The sequence below is a fragment of the Stegostoma tigrinum genome, chromosome 50 (genome assembly GCF_030684315.1).
Source record: "Stegostoma tigrinum isolate sSteTig4 chromosome 50, sSteTig4.hap1, whole genome shotgun sequence".
Taxonomy (NCBI): Eukaryota; Metazoa; Chordata; class Chondrichthyes; order Orectolobiformes; family Stegostomatidae; genus Stegostoma; species Stegostoma tigrinum.
The window spans coordinates 1193248-1204727 of record NC_081403.1 but is presented as its reverse complement, the minus strand read 5'-3'; the positions used below and the strand labels follow the sequence as shown (position 1 = coordinate 1204727).

The following is an 11480-nucleotide window of genomic DNA, read 5'->3' as shown; positions in this document are numbered from 1 at the left end:
GGCGCGAAGCTCGAAGGGAAATTGAGGTGCCTACAACTCCCGGCGTGCAGTTCGCCGCGCGCTTGGACCTTTAGGACACGCCCCCTTGCCCCGACCTATCTACAGGAGTGGGCTGATAGGAAATGTAGTTTCGAACTTGTTAGAGAAAAGAAAAGAAGCTAAACAAAATGAACATGGTTTGCACGTTATCCTTTCTATTTACACTGTCTCACCGGAGGACGAGAGAAATCTTGACTCCAGCTCTACTTCTGAATTGCAGATAGAAGAAAGGAGTGCAGCAGGTTAAAGAAGGGGAGTTGTCCAAGCTCACTAGAGGGGCTGTTTACACAGCTGCTTTCTTCCAGCAGCGGGAGGAGCTCACGCCATTGGGTGAGGGACGAGGGAATCAAGTAGCTTTGCAGCAACAGCAGTGCAAATGGCTTCTGCCCGGGCAGGGGGTAAACGCTGCACAGCTTGTGGGGGGTTGACAACAGGACCAGACGCCTTCAGCCTGCTGCAGGGAGCAGAAGGTAGAGAGTGAGAGGGGTCTTCCATGCCTGAAGTCTGCCACCAGGCAGGTAATTTGATTCTTCTCTAGTTGGTGAAAATCGTCACCTTGGACCACAAATGGAGGCGCCCTGCACAGCTAGAGGAACACCTCAGCAATCCTGAGGACTGGGACCCATCAACTGTTGCCACAGGCTGTCCTCCTTCCGCCCACAGCATTATCTGGGTACGTGTCCCGGGTACAAATACAGCTTTGGGTCAACATTCCTCAATCTATTTCTCTGAAAAAACAGTTCTGGTCCATCATCTCTGTTCCCCTGAGTCTTAAAATGCAGCACACAGAAAAATTTTCGCACAATATGGCAACATCATCCAAATGAGTGACTGCACAAATACAGGGCTGCGATATCCAGCAAATTTAATCTCTTTCTTCCCCCCCCCCCAACAACTCCCCGCACCCTGCAACATCCCACCATTCTAATCCCACTCTCAACCACCCCCCAAACACTCTACCCCTTTAATGTCCCCCACAGGGCCTCATGCCACTCTAATCCCACTCTTTCCCCCCCCTTAACTGTTTAATATTCAACTCCTCCTAATCCCACACTCGTACATGCACAGCAAGCTCCCATGAACTGTCACAGATCGTGTCATTGTCAACCTAGCCCACCGGAGCAACGCTCAAACCTCTCCCACAGACTAAAAAAAACACAAACTGTCGGGAAGTTTCCATTGGCATCCGACTGCTAACGCTTCAAATAAAGGTGCGACAATGGACACAATGGTCAATGTTTGAGGAAAGAGAGAGAGTGGGAAAAAGAGAGATAGAGAGAGATGAGCGACGCAAATCAAAGATATCGGAGGAGGGCCAGTGATCTCCTGCTCTCTCTGGCCTGAATTTTAGGCCTCAGTGGGCCAAGAAAAAATGGCCATCGCTCCACAACTGCTGGTTTCCGGAACTTTTTAAAGATGGCACCCCTGTTCCTCACCCCATCACCCTCCCTGGCGTTCACTAGACAGCGCTCCCAACCCACAGTTTATGGTAGCCTGAAAGCCTGGGAAGGAGACCAGCGGAGCAGGGGGAGCGAGAAACAGACCCAGTGTTTCTAAAATGGCCGCCTGTCCTTGGAAGGCTCCCCACTCCTCACCCCATCTCCACCTTCAGCCCAAACACCTGACAATCACAGGGCAACGGTCATCAGGTTTCAATGTGGTCCCTAATTCGAGGCGTGAACTGGACAGCGGTGGGAAAGTGGGGTTTGGAGGGGCAGTTTTTGAGAAAACAAAATGGCTGACGGGTTGACAATGGCTGCGTCAGAAGCCAACAGGAGTGCGGCCTCCTCCAGGTAGCAGTGTGGTGGGGGTGAGGCCGCGTTATCAACTCTCTCTGGGTCTCTCTCTCTCTCCCCTACACCCCCCATTCGTTTTATTTTCATTTTCCACTTAGCCCAATCGTCCCTCCCTCCCTCCACCAAAACCTTTGCCCTTCTCCAAGACCCTCAAATCTTTCACAGCTTTGGGAGTGAAATTGGTGTGCAGAAACCTCTCCCTCATCAAATGCGGAAAGCCTCCTCTTTGCCATCGATGTGCCGGAGGCGCAGGTAGACATCAGTCCCAATTCCCTGAAGGGACTGGATGACCAGGGAGCCGCTGAGATACTCTGCGTAGGCTCTCGAGGTGGGCAGGCCAAATCCAAACCTGCCAACAACACCAAGAGGAAGCAGGTGTCAATGGGGAGTACTCGCCCAAAAGCACGTCTGGAACGAACAGGGACGGCTCCATGCGGAGCAGGAGCGAACGGGGAGGGGGTTTGGGGTCCGTGGGGGACGATGTAGAGCGGGAGCGAACGGGGAAGGGTTTTGAGGTCCATGCGGGATGGTGTAGAACAGGGGCGAGCGGGGAAGGGGTTTGGGATCCGTGGGGGACGGTGGAGAGCGGGAGTGAACGCGGAAGGGGTGTGGGGGGCAGTGTAGATAGAGAGCTAACGGGGAAGGGGTTTGGGGTCCGTGGGGGACGGTACAGTGAGAACGTCCAGGATTGGGCTCCGTGCAGAGCGGGGGTGAGCGGGGATTGGGTTTGGGGTCCGCGGGGGACAGTACAGTAACAACGTCCAGGATTGGGCTCAGTGCAGAGCAGGGGTGAGCGGGGATTGGGTTTGGGGTCCGTGGGGGTCGGTACAGTGAGAACGTCCAGCATTGGGCTCCGGGCAGAGCGGGAGCAAGCGGGGATGGGGTTTGGAGCCCGTGGGGGACGGCACAGTGAGAACGTCCAGGATTGGGCTCCGTGCAGAGCGGGAGCGAACAGGGAAGGGGTTTGGGGTCCGCGGGGGACGGTACAGTGAGGACGTCCAGGATTGGGCTCTGTGCAGAGCGGGAGCAAGCGGGGATGGGGTTTGGGGTCCGAGGGGGATGGTACAGTGAGAACGTCCAGGATTGGGCTCTGTGCAGAGCGTGGGCGAGTGGGGATGGGGTTTGGAGTGCGCGGGGGACGGTACAGTGAGAACGTCCAGGATTGGGCTCCGTGCAGAGCGGGAGCGAACAGGGAAGGGGTTTGGGGTCCGCGGGGGACGGTACAGTGAGGACGTCCAGGATTGGGCTCTGTGCAGAGCGGGAGCAAGCGGGGATGGGGTTTGGGGTCCGAGGGGGATGGTACAGTGAGAACGTCCAGGATTGGGCTCTGTGCAGAGCGTGGGCGAGTGGGGATGGTGTTTGGAGTGCGCGGGGGACGGTACAGTGAGAACGTCCAGGATTGGGCTCCGTGCAGAGCGGGAGCCAACAGGGAAGGGGTTTGGGGTCCGCGGGGGACGGTACAGTGAGGACGTCCAGGATTGGGCTCTGTGCAGAGCGGGAGCAAGCGGGGATGGGGTTTGGGGTCCGAGGGGGATGGTACAGTGAGAACGTCCAGGATTGGGCTCTGTGCAGAGCGTGGGCGAGTGGGGATGGTGTTTGGAGTGCGCGGGGGACGGTACAGTGAGAACGTCCAGGATTGGGCTCTGTGCAGAGCGGGGATGGTGTTTGGAGTCTGCAGGGTCGGTACAGTGAGAACGTCCAGGATTGGGCTCTGTGCAGAACGGTGACAAGCTGGGAAGGGGTTTGGGGTCCGCAGAAGACTGTACAGTGAGAACGTCCAGGATTGGGCTCGGTGCAGAGTGGGAGCGAGTGAGAATGGGGTTTGGTGTCCGCGGGGGACGGTACAGTGAGAACGTCCAGGACTGGGCTCTGTGCAGAGCGGTGACAAGCTGGGAAGGGGTTTGGGGTCCGCGGAAGACTGTACAGTGAGAACGTCCAGGATTGGGCTCTGTGCAGAGCGGTGACAAGCTGGGAAGGGGTTTGGGGTCCGCAGAAGACTGTACAGTGAGAACGTCCAGGATTGGGCTCGGTGCAGAGTGGGAGCGAGTGAGAATGGGGTTTGGTGTCCGCGGGGGACGGTACAGTGAGAACGTCCAGGACTGGGCTCTGTGCAGAGCGGTGACGAGCAGGGAAGGTGTCGTTATCTAACGGGATGACATACCCGTGCATGGGGCTTGATTGTCCACTGTTGACCATGTCCACCATGTTGCCCAGGATGGTGTTGGCCTGAAGGTCCTGAGTACTGCACTCGGCTGTGCTGAAGTGGTAGTCCATGACCTTATCCAGGTACCTGTGTGGAATTCCTCCACCTCGATCGGAGATCCTGAGCCCACGCCAGAGGAAAAAAGGGACACCTTTTAGGCCGCGAGAAAACAAGAGCGGGAGCTGGCTCCTCTGTTCCACACTGCTCCCAAAGTTCCCCACTCCATCTCAGTCTGCAAGTGTACAACTGGAGCGAGGCGTCTCCAATGCCACAACCCATCCCCCAAAACCCTTACGGTGAGAGCTGTTCACCACACCAACGGCACTGCAGGTCCTCGCATTCAGTGCTCGCGCCAACGCAAATCCCAATAGTTTCATCTTGCCCCAAAACAGTGCAGTTTCAAACGCGGAAGACTGTCGGAGGAGGGACGGAGTGTTGATAATCGAGGCAACCCCTAAGAGAGACCCCGCCAGGGGGACCAATGCAGAAATAGATGAGGCAGCTCATGTTGACGAGGAGATAAAACCAACAAAAATAAAACAGATCTGAACACACCGGTATCCAAGGGAAGAACACAGCGAGGGAAGGAGTGGTACATGTTTCAGGTATTACTGGACGCGGGGGGTTTAGGGGGAGCTGCAGGTGGGTGGGTGGGCGGGCGGAGGGGGAAGAGGTGCGAGCCGGTAGGGTGGACGGGAGGGAGGAATCCAGTCAGAGGCCGAGGCGCACCACCCCACCAACCAGACCGCAACTGGGCACCCGACAGCCCGGAGGGACTCCACGTTCAGAGGGGTGCAATTTCAAATAACCTCGCCACCCCTCCCAATCCCAACCACCCCCCCGCCCCCTCCCAATCCCAACTCCCCGTCCTGTCTCACACACACACACAGGACAAACGCAGCCCCTCACCGGATGATGAAATCGACATCATTGTTGGCAACGGTGACCACGATATCAGGCACATTGTATGGTGTGTCCAGGTGGCTCTCCATGGTCGACCTGAGGCAAGACAGGGAAAACGTGGGCGGTGGGGGTCTGCACGCCCACTTCCGGTTCTGCGAAGACGCGGTTCGACTCGCTCCCAAGCACACTCCCACACCGCTACCCCACTCTCCTCCCCCGGCGCCAACCTGTCGCGGTAGCAGGGCGAGTGCGGAAACCCACAGGCCGAGCCAAATTACTGCCCTCCATCCAGATCGCCAACATCGAGTGAGTCCAGCAGCGCACCCCACCCCCCAACAGACACCAGTGTAACCACACACTGCCCTTCCACTCCTGGGGGGGGGTGGGTTCACAGTGCGTACGCATCATTCTTTCCCCCTCCCTCCCTTCCCTTCCCCCCCTCCCTATGGGACTGCGCGGGGAGGGTCACGGTGCGTTAGATACAATGTCCTTCTCCACTGCTACCCGCCCCCCACCTCACCACAGGTCACGGTGCGCTCTGACCTCATAGCGTTTTTAAGCAGCTCCGGGAGGATGTAGTCGAGGGGCATCGGGATGTAAGGGAAGCGGGCCGCCACGTGCCCGCTGATACGCACCCGGGGGGCATTTCCATACTTGTGTTCACACAGCCGTCTGCACACACCAGAGCCGAGGGGGCGGGGGGGGGGGGGGGGGGGCAAGAGCAGGGGGGAGAGAGAGAGAGAGAGAGAGAGAGAGGGAGGGAGGGTTGGGTGAAAGAGAGAGGGAGGGAGGGGTCAAGGGAGAGGAGAGAGAGACAGACAGTGGGGGGAGTGGAAAAGGGAGAGAAGGAGGAGGGGGAGCGAGGGGACGAGGGGGAGCAAGCGAGAGGTGACGGATGGTTAGTTAACATGAAACAGCTTTGGAAAACAGCACCACCCCAGTCTGGCCCATAAAGAGACTTACATCGAAGTGACGGTGAGGGGAATTGCCACTGTCCTGTTCACCCAGAGATCCAGCTACTGGTCTGGCGACCTGGGTTCGAATCCCATCACGGCAGATGGTGGAGTGTGAATTCCATCAAAAAAATTAACCGGAACGAAGAATCTAATGATGACCGTGAATCGACTGTCGGGAAGAACCCAGCTGGTTCACAAGGGAACAGCCACCGTCATGCGGTCTGGCCTACAGGTGACTCCAGACCCACAGTGATGGGTTGACTCTGGGCAATTAGGGATGGGGACGCTGGTCCAGCCACCAATGCTTTCATCCTGTGAGTGAATTTGGAAAGCACTTGGGAGGCCTTTCAGCCCATCTCACTGCACATGGCATGCTGCAGCTCAGCCTGGTTACAGCCCACTGTGAGGAGGCACTTGGTGTGTCAGACAATGAGGGTCAGGAGAGACCATTTGACACACGACGGCTGGGACAAGTTTGGAACTGGGATCCAGCATCCGCTCTCGCCCGTGCGGAAATCTGAAACGGATTAAACCGTTGTCGGGGTTAAGGGGTACTGGCCAAGGTGGGAGGCTGGCCGCATGGCTGCCGCGTTCTCGTCGCGCAAGCCCCCACGGCTTCGAGGAGTCGGGTCCTTTCTGGAATATTCTCAGGGTGCCGGTCTCCGCAGCCTTTCTCACCCCCTCTGCCCCTCCTTCGGAGTAAAGCTGAGCTCTCCGACCAGGCCTGGGAATGTCTCACACGTTCTGCCCGCGACCGCCATCTCCCCACCGTGTTCCCCCCGCCGCCGACCCCTCTCCTTTTACACGAGTGTGAAAAGAAAATTCCCCTCTGGGATTCCTCAATCCTCCAGCCATTCCTCCCCGCAGCCCCTGGTCTAGGTGGGTATAGATCCCGAATGCCCACCTCCCTTGGCGGCCATTTTGTCCCACCCACGGGTTGGTGGGCATGCGATTTCCCCCAACCCCAGCCACGCAGGCGTGCACACGGACCCCTCCCGTGGATTGGGGGGGGGGGGGGGGGGTGGCGCAGTTAAGAGTCAGTCCCCATGAGGGACGAGGGCCTGGAGTCACGCGTAGGCCCAACCTGCGTCAATGAGGGCACAGTTCCTTCGACGCCAGCCAATCCGAGATAGCAGATTTTTAAAAAAAGCCACGAGGAGGTGGCGGGGGTGACACCAGGCGGGCCAGTCACCAACTGCAACCCCCTACCCGACCCCGACTCCCGCTTGAGGTTTGAAACACATTATCTCAGAGTCCAAATGGCACCAGTGGCACAGACCCGTGATGTTCGTTTGGGAGATTCCTTTCTCAGGAAAGGAAATCTACCCAGTCTGGCTCTCCATCTAACTCCAAACCCCGCCACCTCCCTGTCGCCAGCCCTGCCGAGGGTTGGGGGGTGGAAAAGGTTGGTTACCTGGCAAAATCCACCCACTTCTCGATGATCTTCTTCGGCGACAGACGGGTACAGATGATGCCGACAAAATCGGGCTGGAAGGGAACAGCGGGGGGGGTGGGGGGTTACATCGTGAGTCGTCTCAAGATGCCTGGATTCCCTCCCCCCCCAACCTCCGACATGGGCATTCAAACGCAAACCCCTACCCTCTCAAACTACGTGCTTCCACAGCCGCTCAGTAGGGGGGTGTCGGAGAGGTGGCTATTTGATTACAGGAGGCCTCACCACACACAGATGCTCGGTGGTGGAAGGGGTTGCAGGGCGAGGCAGACCACGAGCAGGAAATCAGAGCCTCACTGCACCTCTCTGACCCTTGTCAATTCGAGCCAATGTTTGCTGCCAATCAGAAAGGCTTGGGAACGGGGAAGGGGTTTGGGGTCCGTGGGAGACCGTGGAGAGCGCGAGTGAACGGGGAAAGGGGTTTGGGGTCCGTGGGAGACCGTGGAGAGCGCGAGTGAACGGGGAAGGGGTTTGGGGTCCGTGGGAGACCGTGGAGAGCGCGAGTGAACGGGGAAAGGGGTTTGGGGTCCGTGGGAGACCGTGGAGAGCGCGAGTGAACGGGGAAGGGGTTTGGGGTCCGTGGGAGACCGTGGAGAGCGCGAGTGAACGGGGAAAGGGGTTTGGGGTCCGTGGGAGACCGTGGAGAGCGCGAGTGAACGGGGAAAGGGGTTTGGGGTCCGTGGGAGACCGTGGAGAGCGCGAAGTGAACGGGGAAGGGGTTTGGGGTCCGTGGGAGACCGTGGAGAGCGCGAGTGAACGGGGAAAGGGGTTTGGGGTCCGTGGGAGACCGTGGAGAGCGCGAGTGAACGGGGAAGGGGTTTGGGGTCCGTGGGAGACCGTGGAGAGCGCGAGTGAACGGGGAAGGGGTTTGGGGTCCGTGGGAGACCGTGGAGAGCGGGACAAAGCGGAGCGAGGGTTGGTGGGGGGGGATCCATGAGGACGGTGCGGACCGGCGCGGCGGTTCTCCCTCCAAACCCTTCAGCCCTGGCGCCGAACCTCACCCGGTCCTCGTGGAGCATGAGGTGGTGAGTTGCCAACATCCGCATGCCCAGCCTTGAGGTGAGGGTCTTGTCCAGAAAGGAGCGAATCACAGCCTCATCCTACACATGGAAAAGCCCAAAACACAGATGGTCAATTCCACAACAGTATTATCATAAATCAATCCATCAGCGCGAACAACAGTGTCCACACTTCCCTTATGGCAGCCCCAGCACTGGGCAAGTTAACAGGGACTTCTCGCCCCACCACACTGTTTTTGAAACTAAAGAATAACGACAGCAAAACAAAATAAAAAGTGCCCTGAACGGGACCAACAACTCGGGAAAACGGAACACGAGCGAAAGCAAGGCACAGTCGGGGGCAAGAGGATATCTGCCAGTGCCCCATGGAGCCCACCCGCCACGCGTGGCACACTGACAAAACAATTAAAACCGAGAAAACGAGTGAGAGAGAGAGAGAGAGAGAGAGGGGCAAGAAAATTGGGGGTTGGAGTATTACGAAGGGAGGGGCTGAGTTGAAACGGCAAGATTGAGAGAGAGAGATAAGGGAGAGAGTAAATGAGAGAGAGAGGGGGAGAGAAGAGGGAGAGAGTAAAAGAGAGAGAGAGGGGGAGAGAAGAGGGAGAGAGTAAAAGAGAGAGAGACAGCGGGAGAGAAAAAAGAGAGAGAGAGAAGCAGCCAAGGAGAGAAGAGACAGAAAAAGAGAGGGAGAGAGAGAAACAGAGAAGGAGATAGAGAGAGGGAGAAGAGGAAGAGAGGGAGAAGAGGAAGAGAGGGAGAAGAGGAAGAGAGAGAGAAGAGAGAGAAGAAGAAGAAAGAGAAGAAGAGAGAGAAGAAGAAAGAGAGAGAAGAAGAAAGAGAGAGAAGAAGAAAGAGAGAGAAGAGAGAGAGAGAAGAAGTGAGAGAGAGAGAGAGAGAGAAGAGAGAGAGAAGAAGAGAGAGAGAAGAAGAGAGAGAGAAGAGAGAGAGAAGAGAGAGAGAAGAGAGAGAGAAGAGAGAGAGAAGAAGAGAGAAGAAGAGAGAAGAGAGAGAGAAGAAGAGAGAGAAGAAGAGAGAAGAAGAGAGAAGGAGAGAAGAAGAGAGAGAAGAGAGAGAAGAGAGAGAAGAGAGAGAGAAGAAAGAGAGAGAGAAGAAAGAGAGAGAGAGAAGAAAGAGAGACAGAGAAGAAAGAGAGACAGAGAAGAAAGAGAGACAGAGAAGAAAGAGAGACAGAGAAGAAAGAGAGACAGAGAAGAAAGAGAGAGGAGAGAGAGAAGAGGAGAGAGAGAAGAAGAGAGAGGAGAGAGAGAGAGAGGAGAAAGAGAAGAGAGAGAAGAAGAGAGAACAGGAAAGAGAGAGAGAGGAGAAGGAAGAAGAGAGAGAGAGGGGAGAAGAGAGAGAAGAGAGAGAAGGGGAAAGAGAGAGAGAGAAGAAGAGAGAGAGAGAAGAAAGAGAGAGAGAGAAGAAAGAGAGAGAGAGAAGAAAGAGGGAGAGAGAAGAAAGAGGGAGAGAGAAGAAAGAGGGAGAGAGAAGAAAGAGGGAGAGAGAAGAAAGAGAGACAGAGAAGAGAGAGGAGAGAGAGAGAAGAGGAGAGAGAGAAGAAGAGAGAGGAGAAAGAGAAGAGAGAGAAGAAGAGAGAACAGGAAAGAGAGAGAGAGGAGAAGGAAGAAGAGAGAGAGAGGGGAGAAGGGAGAGAAGAAGAGAGAACAGGAAAGAGAGAGAGAAGAGAAGGAAGAAGAGAGAGAGAGGGGAGAAGAGAGAGAAGGGGAAAGAGAGAGAGAGAAGAAGAGAGAGAGAAAACAGGAAAGAGAGAGAGAGAGGAAGGAAGAAGAGAGACAGAGGGAAGAGGAGCAGAGAGGGAAAAGAAGAGAGAGCGATCCAAGATGAGTACAGAGAGGCCCAGAGCCCTCCAGGCCTGGTGGTGCCAATGACTGTCCTTCATGATGCCACGGGGAGAGGGGGGGGATCCAGGCATGACGACCCCCTCTCTTCGGCCCCCGGCCAGTTTGTGGACAAAACACTTGGCCATTTCCGTTTCCTTGGTCAACGCCCTTCCAGCCCGGCTGACCAGAGGCTGCCAGCTAGTGCACATCCCCCCACCCCCTCGGTCCCCCTGCCCTCACCTTGACGTGCCTGCGGCTCTCGCGGAAGCCTTCTGCCAGGAGTGTGACCACGTCCTTGTGATCGTCGAGAAGTTGCTGGAGCAGCTGGCAGTACAGGCCCTCCATCTCCCTGTTCTCGATCTGGGGTGGCGCAGAACAGAGACAGAGAGAGAGCAATGGAGGAGACAGGAGTCGGGACACACACTCACAAGCGCCCCACACCCCACCCCCTCACCACCCATCCCTGGCAGCGCCACCGCCACTCGCACCAGGAGCAATGCCACCGGTGGGGGCGGTCAGCTCAAAAGCCCCGTTTCCCCCGCCCAGGCCCGTACCGCAAGCGGAAAACGACATCTTTACTCACCGGAGGGAACTCGCTGAGCTTCTGGAAGGCGCGAATGTACAACTCGTGCTGACGGGGGGTGCGGGGGAGAGAGAGAGAGACAGAGAGATAGAGACAGATGAGTACAGGGAGGCCCACAGCAGGCTGCGAATGCCAAGCGAACAACCCGCCACCATCCCCCAGTGCTCAGGGTAAACAGGGCTGTCTCCCTTTGCGCTGCTGGAGGGTGGGCGCCGAGGGGAGAGCCACAGACCCGAGCCTGCAGCACACAGCGAGACGAGCCAACGACAGCCATGCGACATCACCTCTGACCGCCCACCCGCCCACCCCCCTCACCCAGACTCAGTGCCCGTGGCTTGACAGAGTTCGCTCAAGCCCTCACACTCACCACCTGCAAAATGGTGGGGTTACACCCCAGGATGAACGGGAGGTTTCGAATGCTCTTGATCCTGTGCGCAATGCGGACTGGCAGCTCCTTCCGAAGATACCAGGCGCTTTTCTGGAAAAAACAAATCCACGGAAAGGAGAAAAAAAACTACTCGTAAAATGGGCAAAGGCAACGCCAGCGCATCCCGTGCCCTCCACTCGCCAGGTCCCACCCAGTCCAAACCCGCTCACTCTCACTCCCCGCACCTCTAATATCCCACCCAGTCTAATCCCACTCATTCCCCTCACTCCCCGCACCCTCTAATATCCCAATCAGTCTAT

General features: G+C 57.0%; 1 protein-coding gene across 1 annotated transcript; it reads right to left on the bottom strand.

The window, feature by feature from the left end:
- Positions 1–1271: 1271 nt before the first annotated feature.
- LOC125450111 (3-methyl-2-oxobutanoate dehydrogenase [lipoamide] kinase, mitochondrial-like) lies at positions 1272–11295 on the bottom strand (the record flags this gene model as incomplete). Its single annotated transcript, XM_059643270.1, has 9 exons — positions 1272–2184; positions 3997–4158; positions 4948–5037; positions 5485–5613; positions 7312–7385; positions 8352–8450; positions 10451–10570; positions 10794–10841; positions 11161–11295. Coding segments are annotated over 9 exons (1002 nt in total), but the record flags the coding sequence as incomplete, so codon positions are not given.
- Positions 11296–11480: the final 185 nt, after the last annotated feature.